Genomic DNA, 16699 nt, shown 5'->3' on the forward strand with positions numbered 1-16699 from the left:
GGTTAATAAAAAAACAGTGGTAGTATATCACTGTCAGATTGAAGAAAGAGCAGGCCATTGGCAACTCTTTTGTAGATGGCAGAGGAACAATCAATGCGTAGTGAGTAATTGATGTTTTTTTTTACTACTAAACTGGGGCACAGAACACCCTAAAGGGAACAATAGATGACTGCCATGACGTTTCACTCTAGCGGCTAATGCCAAAGTTACTGTACACATTCAATACAGTGAGTATTAAGAGCAGTTTCATTACCTCCACCAGCCAGTAGAGGGCACTGTTTAGAACATCCGTATATCAAATGTATTATCACCAGCTTATGCTTTGGTTTTGATATTTAAATCAAAACTAAGATTGATCAGTACAAACATATGAATACATTTAAAATAATGTCCAATACTTACAAAGAAAAAAAGCATTTATTCAGAAACACTCTCACTGCAGGGAGATAAAAGCATACTCACAGCAGTAGGAAGTAAAAGAAAAAGGGAGGCCATGTTACAAAGGATGGTTTAGGCAGTGGTAGGAACATCTTGTTCACTTTAGCACTTGATTAAACAACAGTTAGAAGTTCTCTCACGCAGAAACAGAAATGTTTTAAGATTCTGGGAAATGCACACCGAGTTAATTAACATACAAACTATACATCCACAAACATAGTTCGATTTTTTTGTGATTTTGTTGGCACCAACTGTTTAAAGATTCTCCAGCATGACTCCATTCAGCATGAAGTCCACTTCTTAGGTATTGGCAATGTAGTGCATGTTTTAAAAAAAGATCAAAGAATAAAAAATAAGAAAACTTTGTTGATTAAAATGCTGGATTGTCAACACCTGTCTCACAGTTTAAACTTTATCAGTCGTGTAAAACAGGGAATCATCTGCACTGTGAGAAGGGAGGAAGGGCCAGATTTCATGGATATAGCAACACAAAAACATACCAGTAGCCGCATTACAACCTTATTTTCACACCCTCAACATTTTTTTTTACAAATGTTAAAATATCTACATGAAGCTCGGCGAGCCCCGATTAAGTTCTCATTTACCTCTATAATTTTTTTTCTGTGATTTACAGTCGCTAAAGATTTTAGCCGGAAAATCTGAGGCTTGGTAACAGTGGAATTAAAATAACCCTGTTTGGCAACAATTCCTTTGATTTTCAAAATCCTCCCAGAAAATCAGTAATCCTTGGATGATCTACAAAAATAAGCGGGAAAAAAGAGCAGCCTTGAGGGCTAAACAATAAAAAAAAAAAAATGAAAGCTTCCAGTTTCAAAAGCCATCCCAAACTCTGAAGTTGTTAATATCTGGACAGATAAATGAATGAGGCCAACATCTTGAATACACATGACATTAAGTGTCATCATAAAGGATCAAATATAAGACGGACAGCAGCATTAGAGTCTTTTGTTAATTGATGGACATCGATTCAAGGGGTCTATACTAACATAGACTAAGAAATATTCAGGTAAAGGTTAGGATCAGGTAAAGAAATTAAGAGCACTGATTACTTCACAAAGACTCAACAATTGTGGTGTACACTGAAAAGTCATAGGCAGTATAATCGCTGAGTTTAACAGTGGAGAATGTCTGAGCAGCAGAGTTAGTGTCAGTGGCAGTTTGGTCGTTGGCTTACTCCGAGCGTATCAAGCAGTCTGAGTCACAACAGTGGTTATCTTTCAATGAAATAGCGGCTCAGATACCATTAATTAAAAACTAAAAATGTTGAGATTGTACTAATCACTAAACTAAAACCAGCTATAAAAAAAAAGAAAAAATCATTTTTATTTGAATGAGAATGGCAAGGACGCTCTGCTTTGTTTCCCAACGGAACAGTTGTATTGTGGGTTGTTAAGGTCCGGGGGGAGATCAGAGTAAACAGCATCTTTCCCTGAAGCTCTTCTTGTTCTTCTTGTTCTTTCCTTTTCCATTTTTGTCTTTGTTTTCTGCCATTTTCTTGCCTCGTACTTCACGCATCAAGTCAAAGAATACCTGGGGAGGAAAAAGAAACAAAAGTCATAATTACGTCATAATTGGCAAATTCGCTACAGTTCTGATACAATTAATATCCCGGTAAAAAAACACATTGATTATAGTCATGTAGTGTGACAGACCTTGTCCACGTTGGCTCTGGTTTTGGCCGATGTCTCCACGTACTGGACCCCCCACTCCTCGGCCTTCCCCCTGGCCTCCTCCACAGAGACCTGCCTTCGCTCCTCCAGGTCCGACTTGTTCCCTACCACCAGAATAGGGATCTTGTCCTCCTCCGCCTTCACCCGCAAGATCTGCTCCCTGCCGGCACAGAACAGATTTAAAAGTTAGCGTGGCTTTATAGTTAGGGCTGGCTCAGGCTTGGCCCAAGTTAGACTACTACAGGCTCAGACTGTCAGGGCATTTACGTTATGCATTTATGCTAATTTGTCTTACTCCTAGTTGTATGCACTAATGTAAAATGAATTAGAACGTATTTGCATCCTGAGACAGGGGTCCCTCCCTTTTCTCTCCCCGAAATGTCTTCCATTTTCCCCGACAAGTGTGCGTTTTCTCTGGGAGTTTTTCCTTATGTGCTGCGAGGGTCTAAGCACAGTAGCTGTAAACATTGTTAAGCCCCGTTAGACAAATGTGTAATATGTGTAATCAATCACATTTTTATTGAGATATTAGTCTTACTTGTGTAAATAAGTGGGTGTATTTTAATAGTGATACAATCAAAAATTCATTAAAAAAGCTTTTGAACCAAGATCAGTTTAGGTGCCATTTAGGGGTTAAAAAAAAATTGCTTTTTTGTTTAACCCACTGCTTTCAGGTAGCTCTGATAAAAGGCTTAAACCATTTGCTTATTTACAGGATTAAAAGTGTTTAATAGTGATACCCAGAAAGATGCAATGAAAAGTCACTTTAAATCTAGTTCAACAAGATTATTTCAGGTGTACATGATTCTACAGTGGTGTTGACCAAAATCTGTATTTTAACTTCAGCATTTTGTTAAAAGAAGCTGCCATCAAAACCTTCCTGCAACAACTGATCCAGACCGACAGCCTTCTCGCTCTACAATTATAATATAGCACTAGGGCTGAACGATTAATCGATTTTAAATCGAAATCGCGATTTTAAATGATGCAATTAAAAATCGCAAAGCCTGCAATTTTTTTTCCATTCTTTTTTTTTGTTCCATACCAATCAGAATTGCTGTGCTCCACATGTACCAGGCATTGTTAACCAATCAGAAGTGGCCCATGATAGAAGGTGATAGACAGATTAATCCAATCACCTGCCAAGTATTTTTGAAAGTGCCTGCCCTTTCCAAATGGCTTCCAATGGAGCTTTCCTAGATGGTTTGGTGAAACAAACCACCTGAGTCAGGTTAGTAATGCTCCATCACATGTTTCTATTACAGGGTGAATCTTAAACTGAAGCTTGACTTTAAAGCAACCCAACGGAAGTTTCATGTAAGTTTACGGCCCGTCCACACACAGGCATGAAAAAAATCTTTCAGAGCTTCGCCCATTTAGTTGAATGGGGTGACGTAGAAGATTTGTAATCTTCGCCGAACTGCATTGTGGGGAGCGGAGAATGGCTTTGCAAGCATCGTGAGCATCAAAAGTTGAGCAATGTTCAACTTTTGATGCTCCCAATGCTTGCGAAGCTGGCATCAGCCAATCAAAACCCGTTTATGCAAATCCCGCCAGTGCAAGCGCTAGCCAATCAAACCGCGTGTACTGTATGCAGATACCACTGCGGTCTTTTCCATATGTCATAAAATGGAGGATAAATTAATCATCGCTGTAGGAAATGTCCCGGTCCTTTACGACTGCTCTCTGTTCACCTACCGGGACCTAAACCGGAGGAACCAGGAATGGCGGGAGGTGGCAGAGACAGTTGGTGAAACTGGTAGGTTTTCACTTGTTTGGGGAGTTTATATCCAGTTTACTTCGTTTAACATTGAATGGACAGGCTTTGTATGCCGGGGGCGGGCGGGAGATTCCTGGGAGATTCCTGATTGGTTGTTGGTCGCCTTGGGTGCGTTAAATCGCCAAGCTTCAGACACGACCAGCATCAAGATTTTTCAAGATTTTTTTCATGCCTGTGTGTGGACGGGCCGTTAGTTCTTTCACTCGTATCTCGGGCTGCGGGGGTGCTAGAGACGGGAGCACGTTGGTACGGCCTTCCTAGCCGGAGATATGGTCGCATTTTACAATAAACTTCCGTTGAGCCGCTTAAAAACAAATCGCATTGCAATCGCAACATCTGTCAGAAAAATTGCAATTTCATTATTTCCCAAATCGTGCAGCCCTATATAGCACACTATGCTTCCTGTGATGCAGGATATATTTTCTAAATGCAGAGCTCCTAAACCTGGATTTTAATCAAATAGCATATAATGCCGAACGACACTTCTGAGGAAGGAGCTATTTTTGGTGCCCCTGCCTACTGAAAATAAAACTACAACAATGTAATCAAACAAACATATTGATCATATCAGCAATGGACCATTTGTACTGGCCGATACGTTATCGATGCCCTGCTGTACTTATTGTACACATAGTGCTGGTGTTACAAAAGAAGCCATCAATTGATAAAACATTTTTTTTAATCTAGTGTAAAAACTGTAGCGTTTCCATTTTCTTACTGTGATGCAGGCGTTCAGTGTAGGACAAAGTATGTGTGGAGGGAAAAAAGGATTTGATTTGCTTTTCCTCCACTTATTATCTTATATACTTGTTTATTATTAGATTAGAAAGCCAACACAGTCCTCTGGAGAGAGTGCAATCCTTTCAGCTTATTGCTGCAGCTGTACATGGACACTGTACAAAGAGATGTGTTTATTTATTTTCCATGTGTAACATGTATGTAAGCCTGAATTGCTTTCTAACAGCGCATTTCCACTGCAGCGCGTAGCACGGTTTAAGCGTTTTTTGTTGCGTTTCCACTAGGGGTAGTTCCGGCTCACGGGTACTGCTTCACAGTTTTTTTGGCCCTCCAAAATCCAGGTTCTTTCCGGGCCAACAATCGGGCTGCAATCGGGCTGCGTTACTATAGTTACTGCCCCAGCTACTAAACTGTAATGGAAACGCAGCATAAAGTGAGCCTGGCCTACCAAGGCCTAACTATACTGTACTAAACCGGTGCGAGGCCCTGCAGTGGAAATGCGCCATAAGCTCACAAAGAGCGCCATTTACATGTTCTTGGTTCCCCACACACTCAGATGAAGGCCGGAGACAGTACCTGAATTCTACGGTGGCACTGAAGGACTCCTGCTCTGTGATGGAGAACACCAGCAGGAAGCCCTCCCCGCTGCGGAAGTAGTTGTCCCTGATGGCAGCATAGTCCTCCTGGCCGGCTGTGTCCAGGATATCGATCTGGACCTCCTCCCCATCCAGAACCACCTTCTTCCTGTAGCTGTCTGCCTTGGTGGGCTCGTAGTCCTCCACAAACTAGGGATGAAACATATCACCATTATTGTTAACGTCTGAAGGGCCGACCGCCATTCAACACTTTGGACTAAGTGACACTGGTAATTTCAGAAAAGTGCTAGAGGTTTAGCAATCCAAAACTAATGAGAATGGTCAAGAGAAGTCGTCCGTCTGCTCCTCCAAATGTATTTCATTTAAGATAGTTATATGTTTTGATTTTAAAATGTTATTTTCAAAAGAAAAGAAAATGGCATTTTGAAGAAAGATATACAACCATGTTTTGGATGACAGGCAGCAAGAAAGTCTAAGGCTACGCCTGCAACAGAATAGTGAAACATGTAGCAGATATGCTGTTTGGTAGCACAGACAAATCATGACCGTCTCTGCCCTCAATTTGGTGTTGTTGTAACAGTAAACAACATGTGTGGTCAAGCTAGCAGTGAAGTTGAGAAAAGTGTGCGTTTAGAGTTTTCTTTGCACCTCTGTGATGTAGGGGCCAATTTTGTTTCCTATAATCAAGTTCTTACTTTGAAGTAACAGATAGTGGCCTGAAAGCAACCTTATTGAAAACAATTGTTTCACATTAAAGGTTTCTACTGGTAAATCGCTCTAAGAATCATTTTAATTTAGAACATTTTAGAGAAATGCTGACACAATCAACATGTTTAGCAAAAAGGAAATAAGTGAAGAAAAGGAAGCTAGTTAGATAAAGAGGTGTGTCTCCCTGGTAACACCCATACTTCTCCATGTAGCAGTGTTAAGCTGTCTATAGGGGTGTGTTGACTCACCTCATCATACATGAACTGCAGGGTGAGGGCCGACTTCCCCACGCCTCCACTCCCTACCATGATCACCTTGTGCAGCGCCAGAGAGCTCTGGTTTTTACCTTTACCGGTGGCCATCACTGGTTTCTTCTTTGTGTCTCTTTCACACACATGCGCACACACACCCACTCATACACTTCCTCTGCACACAGACAATGAACCAACCTGTGAACGACAAAAGTAGAAACACATAATTACCAAGAGTTAACAGCCTCCTTTCAGTGTGTGGACAGATGACAGTTGTTACTTTACAGCTTTCACTAAGACAGTACGTTTCTGTGCCAAGGCGCTAGGCTTTGCTCCAACACATCTTTAATCCTAACCCCCACCTTTCACATTAAAGTGCCAAATTGCCTTGTCATGAATCCTAGAACTTTATAAAGTTCACCATCAAAAGGTCGTTGCAGCCAATCAGAAGTAATGAAGCTATCATTCTCCACTGCGAGGCGGCATTTAGCAAAGCATTAAAATAGGGCATCATGTGCTCACCTCGTTAAAAGGCCGGCAGAAGTCATTGGCTATCTATCTGCACTATATGAGCCCTGCCCTCAGGAGCAAGAGCTCATAATTTCTTTCACCCTGACTTTCATATCTTCTATGTCTGTCATGGACAACTTGCAACAGTACAATTTTCTTCTTTTTTGTTGTAAAAATGAACATGTACAAAGCCACACAGCTTTCAGATATTTCACAATAAGCCAAAGGTCCAAACTGGTTATCAATCAGCAATATTAGCGGGATACTCTTCCAAAACTAAAAAGGCTATTTTGATTGATTTGTCTGTAGGATAAATTAACTTGCTGGAGTTAGACCTTTGCCATTTTTTTCCAAAACATGTGTAGGATAGCTGTATCAGCAGACATTACCATGAACAATGATTGGATAATGGCAAACACCTCAATACTGAGCATCACTACTAGGGCTGCACGATATATCGTGTCGTGACGATAATTGCGTTATGCGCATGCGCTATATATATATGTTTTTTTAGGACGTGCGATATTAAGTAGGCAAATGAACTCAAACACGTCATGTTACAATTCTTTTGCAGCTTGCTACAAAAAGGAAAACTCGCGCGGCTCTCATGTCAGTGGTACTTGAGTGAGTGACATGCAGGCTCTGCATGCACAGCAAATCAAAATCATTCTTGATCAGATCACAGCAGGATAACCGAGCTAGCTCAGCGTGTTGCTCTGATAACTTAAGATCCAGAAGTCCGTGACTAAAATCCTTCATCCGGTTAAATATTGTTAAAAAAATACCAATTGTATAGCATTAAAGTTCAAGAAAGGATGGTTTGCGGACAAAAAAAACTGTCTTTTCTTCAATTCCTGTATTTTTTCATATCGCAATATATATCGCAGGGGAGGAAAATATCACAATGTCAGTTTTTTCCAATATCGTGCAGCCCTAATCCCTAGTTTGCTTGTAATGGAACACTGCATTAAAACAGCCATTATTGGGCTTTTTAACAATTGTCAAATCCTTCTGAGACAATGTTTGGCGTTTTGCCTTTAATTGTAACAGACGTAACAATTGTCAAAAAGTGTCAAAAGTGGAATCCTATGCTTTGGGATCGGACCCAATATCCTGTATTATGACAACTCTTAACCAAGTACTTCCTGGCTGTCAAGTCTACTGACACATTTCTACAGCCTTCTGTCTGAATAATACAAATACACTTCAGCTTTTATTAGATAACCCTTAAGCAAATCCTGAGCTAAGAGTTTAAGGTGTCAGCACTCGCTGTTGTTCTATGCTCCACCTTTGGCAACTCTGCTCAGTCAACAATCATTTACACATTTACTCATCTCACTACCAGCCTAATGTACTATCAAATACACAGTTGAGCCTATGGTGATGATAATGTTAACAGATGTCACATTGTATAAACAGAAGTGACTGTTGTGCAGAGAAGCAATAGGGATAAAGTTGACACAGACACTTTGATTTGATATCCTGAAAGTCTGTCTCCCAGATGACTCGATACTGTTGCTGTCGAGTCTCGGGAACCAAGCTCTTCTCTTCTGCAGCGCTTACCTTCTGTCCCTATTTCATTGTATCTCTATCTGTCGAAAGACAAACAGCCCCCCCCCTCCTCTCTGGATGTCACATTGTCACACTAATGGAAGCGCTGATCTAATTGAAGACATTATTCCCAATCTGCTCCTCCCTAACAGTAAACATTACACTTGAGCAGGATGAGTGTGCACTGAGAGGTAACGTGACAAGGCAGAGGGGAGAAAACATTCCTGCTGACAGCAGAAAAACAACTCATAGCTCCAGCTCGGGGGGTTTTGCATTAGGGTTTTCAGGGTAAAAGTAGATCACGACGACACCACATAAACTTGGGAAACCAGCTAAATTGGTGTAAGATTTATTTAGGAACATTGCATATTGAAATTGAGCTTTTGCTGCAACAAGTCCTTGCATTTTCCAAAAACAAAGGGGACCAACTGGTTTGCTTTAAGAGTTTAAGCCTACACTTCAGTATGGATACTGAGGATGTGGTACCAAAGTTCCACTACCTCCCCCCCCACCAGGAAGTATGACCTGTGCTCTTCCTGTCATTGTCATCAGTAACCAGGCCAGTGAAAGGGCTCATAGGAAGGATATCTACACAAACACCACTACACACCTTCTAAAAGGAACCAATGCCAAACTCAGCACTTATGCATAGGGGTCACTATCTAAATAATTAAAGTGTAACCCACTTCTCTTTGCGCATGCACGCATCCCAAAGCTATGAATAAAGCAAATCACAGTTAATAAACTGAAAGTGCCGATGATATGCTTAGCTCAAGAAAGTGCTTAGTGCGACTTTTCCAACAGACCTTAGGGCAGGGGTTCCACCATATTTCCATCAACTGCAATTCACCACATTGCATGCAGTGTTAGGGCAAGGGAGGAGTCCATACTTAGGCCTGACCTAGATATTGAAACGCAGCTTGCTTGGTGCCTGTCCTGTTTAAAAGGGGTGTAAGGTTATGGAGGAGGGGTACAGACCACTGAGGTTGTTGAGCTCCGTAAATATAGATGACTCTCCCGTGCAGTGTGGGCTACAGGAATTCATTAAGATTCCCTTTGGAGAATGGGCCAGTGTTCCTCTCCTGCTCATCTTGACATACTGGCATGGAGGCTCCGGGGTTTTACCAGGACTCACACAAATACTAATACTAATACACAGCAAGCAGGTGTTGACCAACAATTCATGTTGATGCCAAGAACATAGTCCAAACACCTCAAAAATAACATGACCACCAATTTTTATACTTTCACTGAATAGGAACATTGTTTATCTTTATGTGTAGAAGCTAAACGTTGAACTGGTTTAAACAAGCCAACATATTCATTATCACATTTAAATGTATGTACTGAGGTGCAAGTTAGAATAAGTACAATTATTTGTGTCTAAATTCAGAATAGCCATAGTTGCAGAGACCCTAAAGACTCTCTTTCTCTGCATTCCTGAGGTCACAGGCGTGAGGGGATTTCCTATCCCGTTCTGATGGAGAAAGCAGGAGCTTTTTCTGACCCAATAACGACTCAACAACTTCCAAGAATCTGAGAGTGATATTAGCTCAGTTTGGATGTTTCTCTCATCAACGTAGAGTCACCGAGTCAACTGGAACTACCTATCGTGTCCTGAGGTCTGTGTGATGAAATTGAAACACTGCAATGTTGCACTTATTTAATGTGAATATTAGTTAATGGATAAATGTCAGTCAAAGGGCAAAATGTATGATGGAATTCCATTGAAAGATATTGTGAAATTATTTTGCAAAAACACATTTGCGTCTCTATTTCCCTTGTACTCAACATATTGTTGTTAGGCGACATCTAAACAGATCCACCCCCTATAGTTCTGCTGCCAGAAATTGACAACTCCCTCCCTAACACACCGGCTGCAAAACTCTTGCTGTGTCTCATCCAATTTGTACCGCTCCCAGACTAAAAATGTTCCTTATTTGTTCCCCAGCCAATGGGAAAGAAGGACTGAGCCATTAGCTTCTAGACAGCTACCTATCTAACTAGTCATAATTACTGCTCACTGTGGAGAAAACAAAATAATCCAGATGAGTCACCTCTGTCATGATGAGGATTGTGCAAGAATAGGTCTTCTGTGGCACACAGCGATATTCAAGATCCTCATGTTTGTTTTGCACAGTAACCAATGATTCACAATTTAACAGCAAATCATTGTGGAGGCATCACAAATACTGTACGTGTAAACTAGCAGATATAGCGATGACTGCTAGTGGAAATAAGGAAGTGATTTGGCATACTTAAAAAGATTGTACACGGCAGTTAAGAAGAAATTCTTAAAAGCACCCCACAGTGCATACTAACAACCCATGGCCGTAGAGTGCACAGAGGGGCCTTTGACAGAACCGGGCAGCAGGGAACTAAATCCTCTCTGTGCTACAATCCTTCTTACTTGAGCAACACTGAGTGAGCCGCTTTTCAAATACATCTCTCTTCGAAGAGAAAAAATCCCCCTTTCTTATTCATACAGACATTCATCAAGGTGCAAGCAGTCTCCAGTGATCCCATTCGGCTGTCATACAAAGACTTGACCTAAAACACAACCCCATGTTGTGATACTGCATATATACAGCCAATACATACATTACTCAAAATGGTGATGCAAAAGCTTCTTCAAAAGCCCATAACACACACCAGATATCCTCTCCAACCTCTCTGCAGCCGACCCTGGTGATCTTATCCAAACACTCACTCATGTCTTTCCCATTACTTATGCATTCCATTGGATTGGTTCACGGTAGAACGACAACAAAAAACATTCAGTATCAAATCTATTTGTTCTTGTTGAGTATGTCCCAAGTGTCCACTACGTATCTCCAACATGCTATATATGTTCTCATTTGCCAGACAGGAAACACAATAGGTTGGGTTGCATACCACTTGCATCATGTTAGGGGCCTGCGGTGCTATCATGGTTACAATTGGGGGAGTTGTAAACAATGACAGCACCACTGAAACATCTATCTGAAACCCCCCACTGCCCCTCTCTCCCCCTCACAGCTCGGAGGTGGTCATGGGGCCTTTGGTGCATGTAAACTACGGTTCTTCAAGCTTACTGTGCCATGTTCAACAGCCTCGACAGTAATCCTCACTCCACCATGCACAACGTCCCTGCAGTTACCGCAAAGCTTACTGTAACATAGATTAAACACATATTTGTTTTTGTCAACTAAGAAATAAATGGGCACGCAATAATACATAATAGACTTGGTTAAATGATGCTAAAATATGTTTCAACATGGACACACAACCTTTAGGACAACATATATTATGTAGCTTCAAACTATCCAAACTAAGCACACTTCTTGTGCTTCCGTGGTATCTTTGGAATATAATGTTGGTTGTGGCTGTACAGGATAGTGTTTTTTTTAGGAGAGAAACATAGCCTACAAAGTAAGCATCTAACACAACCTAACTTAAGTTAACAGGCCTCTGGATGCCAGCAGTGGTTTAAGGGGAATTCATTCATTGTGTTCTGCAAACAAATATCTTTATGAGTTGTTCCTCTCTCTGTAGAAAACAGGATCTACTGCTTTTCATAATTGGTCCCTTAAACACATTACACATCTGCTGTATGTATGCCAGTATGTCATATTGGCTGGCTCAGGGGAAGACAAATAACTACAATTTAAGTATCTAATTCCTCTGCAAATGGAAAGAAAACCCACAACAATTGTCTTGTTTACATATCCTGGAAAGGAGTTGGTAATTCCCAGCAAAAGCACACATGGGTAACATTATGTGAACTCCCCAGGCATAGATCATATAGTAATAGCTGACAGTGACACCAGGCTAAATATATAAAACTCACTTCCTCGCTGCTGACAAAAAGCAGAGTATGAATGGTGGCTTGGTACGCACTTATCTACATCACCATCCACTGCACATAATCACTCACTGTCCAAGTCTTTCTGGCAGCAGATGGTTTTCTGGCTGTTCCATTACACACCAAGAACAGAGGTCACTGAGGAACTCCATCAGTAAATGAAAGGAGCAGATCAGAAAAGCAGATGGAGCCCTTTGATACAAGCCAACTAGGTAAGGTGTGAAATGAGGAAAATGAAGTCTTGCAGAAAATGATTGTCATATTTTGATAAGTCGCAGTAACAGGAAGGAACCGGAGGGATTAGCGTTAAGAAAAACATTCAAGTGTATTTTGAAGCTCCGGGGATAAACACCAGACGGTCTTGACAGAGAAAGAAGAGGAATGCAGGGCCGACTTGGCCTCATTCACAAGACCTTTCTCCACTTCTGTGTTCATTAGCTTGCAATGGGCAAAATTCTATCTTGCGTACTATCTTTGTGTTGTGGCTACAATACTGGTCAATGTTAATCAAGGCTCTAACCTACCTATTTCACAAGTTCACATTTTACTGGAAAGTTTCACTTTCTATGATTGTTTTTTATATTTATCTTAAGAGAAGAGAGGTCATGTTCTTGTTTAAGCAGGAAACAAATCAATAGTTTTTCAAATTCAGACGAGGCTGCGAAACAGTTCCAGAATGAGCTTCCCTGAGCATGCAGCGATTGTGCTGGAAACAGCATTTTGCTCCAGAGATGTTTATGAGGGATGTGTTAATTATGATATAATATTCAGTGACACCTGCTGACTGGCTGACTTAACTCTCGGGTTTAACCCTTCAACAACTAAACCTTGGGACACACAAGAGGACATTTTTAGGCTTGGAATATGGGAGATCTCACTTTCAAAAGCTATCTTCACTGATATAGGCTTTCTAGCACTACGCACTTCACAGTAATAATCAGTCATGTAAGAGTCTCTGATCTTACTCAAAAGTTCATTAACCCCAAAAAGTTTTAAACCTACATGTACCGTTATGAATTTTGGGTCAGAGTGGGTTTCTACATTTTGCAGAGAAAAGTTTCAGTGAAGAAAATCTGGTCAAGTTGAAATTAGGGTTGTGCGTTGTGTGTCATCAGGAGGCCATACTGCCGCTCCACTAGACACTACACATTTGATATTAAGTGACAAGCTATTTCAGTTCAACAAAGACACACTCTGATAGACAGAGAAGATTACTGGTGCAATAGTTTAAATAAGTGTTTTTGTCTTACTTTATTTGGGATACTACTTAAATACATATATGTTTCTGTGACACAAAATGTTGCCCTATTCCTAGGCTATGGCGATTATAGAAGATTATTGTTTAACATAATATAAATTAGCTACAATAATTGATTAATTGGTAATTTTGGAGAAACCAGCTCAAGTGCGCTAGAATTTGAAAACTACACAGCCAGAAGAAATCTGCTACTTCCTTACAGAGCCCCTCCTCCAACACACACGAACGTGCACATGACCGATGACCACAAGATAAGTTTGTGCACAGATGGAAGGCTGACAGGCAGGTAGGCCATCTAGTTATTTTAACCGGGCAGGCTAAAATGATTGGTCGTGCTTTTTACAGCACTACGGCTATCGGGATGTTAAGAGCATTCCATGGAATATAACAAAAAGTGTATCTCGAGCCGGTTTCTCAAACTTACCTACCCCACCTTTAAGTGTCTATAATTGTGGAATTATTCAATTTAACATCTTATTTCTAAAAGCAATATGAACAGTAGGGATATTTCAATATCACCAAACCTGGGCCTCATGAGTCTACACTAATGTCTCTTTGAAATATTTCAATAACAAACTGACTGGTTATGAATACAATTGCCAAAGGGGGGGGGGGGGCGTATTAGGACTCAGATAACAAGAGTTGACCGAGTGATCGATTATTCTCTCACTGCACATATTGAATAAATAACTGGACACATCTCTATAGAGAACATTAAATGAAACAGCCTATTTTAAGTATTTTTTCGAATGAGTTAGTTTCTTAAAACTAGGCGGTAATCACCATTGAGAGAATCTGGATGAGGAATTTGATTTGTCGCTTTTCCCTGGGACCAAAAGGGAGTATTAGTATAGACTTTATAGAGAAGGAATAAGTGTGTGTTGTTTTGCCAACACTATCCTAAATCCCCCCCAGCTGTCTGCAAACAAATAAAGGCTGATAAGAGCTAAAAACGTTACACCCATATTTAGCATCAGTAAACACAACCCCAAATACAGTCGGTTATCCAGCACTCATATAGGCTAGTAAAGTCTAAAACATTCTTTGCTAGCAAATAAACAGTTGCCTCTACACAAAAACTGTTATTTCGATCTTTTGTATTTTGACACAGGTGACAACGTTTATAGGTGTAAAGTGTGTGTGTAGAGTGTTTAGAAAATGTACTTTTAACTGCGCATCAATAAGTCCACTGGAACATAACAAATTGATTATATTGTTTTATTTTGTAGAATGGCCATAGAGGAATAATACATGTTAATACCATGGATGTATAGGTTAATACCAGCATTACACCCTATGTAATTATCTGATGGTGCAGTGGAAAAATACTCAGTCACACTGTTTCTGCTGACAGCTAAGTTTATAACGACGTTAACTGAAGGAACCATGAGCCAGCCTGGGTGTGTCATCTTCGGAGGGTGGAAACTTTTCAGCACTTAATTTAAGCGACATTACTTATTATATCATATTTCAACAATACGCAATATATATTATGAGCTTCACTAAATTCCCCGACGAAACCTGACATCCGTTTAACAGGAACGCTAACTTAACGGTAGCATAACTGTTGAGTTTACAATAGCCTTATAAGCTAACGCTAGTGTCTGACACCATCAACACAAACATGGACTTTGGCAATACGACTACCTTTATTACTAAAGCAGCACGACCACATCGTAAATGTACAAAAACACATCTGCTTGTATTAGTCATTAAATGATGGGAAAACAATTCACAAGTACCCACACAATAACGCGAAATGTGTCACACCAGGAGAGGCTAAACAACAGTGGTATCGCTAGCTAACCTTAAGATAACTTACCACCGTTTATTTACATGGCGTCTAATATGAGCATTATTCCGAACCCATTTCACATACAGCCGTACATGACACGCAAACTACGACACAAAATCGGACATTGAAACTAGTAAATTAAACTCCAGAGGAATTATGAGTTTATTTAATATCATCTTGATAGGCTGTCACTGGTCGCTCGTCCTTCCCTAAAACAGGTGTGGTACTTTGTTAATCAATAACGGCCGTTTTAAGAAACACCCAGTTGTTCCATAACATTCATAATTTTCTGAAGACTTACCAAAGCAGGATTTCTATTTCTGCCCTCGGTTGATGCTATCTGTGCATTAATAGAGCATTTCGGTCGGGGCATTGGTTCTCCAAAGCAAACCGCTCCTGCAACAAAAGCCCCACCTTCCGGATGTGAAAAGTACAGATGACAGGATGTTGCGACATCATCATCTTTCCCCGTTTAATTTATTTTATTTTATTTAATTTACATAATACTACGCTCGTCGCCGTTGACCCGCTCAATGCAACCCTTGCTAAAAATAAACAAGTCATAGGCTACTAAAATAATTAAATTATAAATGTCTAGGAACAATGAGCCGCACATCTCTTTGTTCATCTCTTTGCTACTCTTTACAACACATTGCGTTTCCATAATAGACACATTTTGCTAACAATAATAACGTTTTAGGTTTAAACAAGTTTCAAAACTCAAATGATGTTCCAGGTGAATTTGACCATAAGGACATAATACAAGGTTTAATTAAATGTTTGTACCAAATCTCTTCATTTTTTTAATGGATTATAAACATAATGCAGGGCTACAACTATATATATACATATATAGCCTATTATAGTAGTATATATATATATCTCTCTCTCTCTCTCTCTCTCTCTCTCTCTCTATATATATACATATATATATATATATATATATATATATATATATATATATCATCAATACCTCTACTTATTATTGTTGTATTAACTGTTTGGTCTTTAAGCAAATTGACTATTTGACTTGACTATTTTGATCCTCAGAAATTACAGAAGAAAATATGACAAACACTGATGTTTTAAAAGACAGACAGATGATCACAGACATTGGAATTAGCAGAAACAAATGTTATATCTTTCCACTTTCAACCCTGACATTAATTAGACATGACATTATATCTAGCTTAGTTTTTTTGTTAATGAGACCACTGTGCCAAAGACACTTTTATGTAAGTATATGAGGAAGTCCTATAAAGATGTATATTTAAAATAAATGGAGCTTATTAAAACATATGTCGCCTACAAGTAACTACGAGTAACAGCACAGCACAGGCAGTACTTTTTCTTATTGCATCTTACTGCGGTGTGAATGTGCCTAATTGCGATAAAAGTGCCCCTATGGCCCTGAATGAGAATGAGTAAGTATAGAAAGTAAATGGATGAATGGTAATGGTACAACTGGGGGCTTTTTTAGGTCATATGTATAGAGTTGATTAAAAGGTAGTCACTATGCTCTTCCAACACACAGGTCTA

At 40.0% G+C, this 16699-nt stretch overlaps 1 protein-coding gene across 1 annotated transcript; it reads right to left on the minus strand.

The window, feature by feature from the left end:
• Nucleotides 1–398: 398 nt before the first annotated feature.
• Nucleotides 399–15592, minus strand: ralba (v-ral simian leukemia viral oncogene homolog Ba (ras related)). The gene is made up of 5 exons (XM_010782567.1): nucleotides 15462–15592; nucleotides 6200–6400; nucleotides 5224–5432; nucleotides 2112–2289; nucleotides 399–1989 (listed from the first exon to the last, which is right to left on the minus strand). Exons 2-5 carry the CDS (start codon nucleotides 6311–6313, stop codon nucleotides 1867–1869), a joined length of 624 nt encoding a protein of 207 aa, XP_010780869.1. The 5' UTR covers nucleotides 6314–6400; nucleotides 15462–15592; the 3' UTR covers nucleotides 399–1866.
• Nucleotides 15593–16699: the final 1107 nt, after the last annotated feature.

Source organism: Notothenia coriiceps, unplaced genomic scaffold (assembly GCF_000735185.1).
Source record: "Notothenia coriiceps isolate Sejong01 unplaced genomic scaffold, NC01 NC01_scaffold00024667, whole genome shotgun sequence".
NCBI lineage: Eukaryota > Metazoa > Chordata > Actinopteri > Perciformes > Nototheniidae > Notothenia > Notothenia coriiceps.

Coding starts and splice junctions, on each gene's coding strand:
- ralba (XM_010782567.1), bottom strand. CDS start 6,313: ATGGCCACCGGTAAAGGTAAAAACCAGAGCTCTCTGGCGCTGCACAAG. Junction 2,290..5,223: donor AGTGCCACCGTAGAATTCAG/GTACTGTCTCCG, acceptor CTGTGCCGGCAG/GGAGCAGATCTTGCGGGTGA. Junction 1,990..2,111: donor CCAGAGCCAACGTGGACAAG/GTCTGTCACACT, acceptor TTTCCTCCCCAG/GTATTCTTTGACTTGATGCG.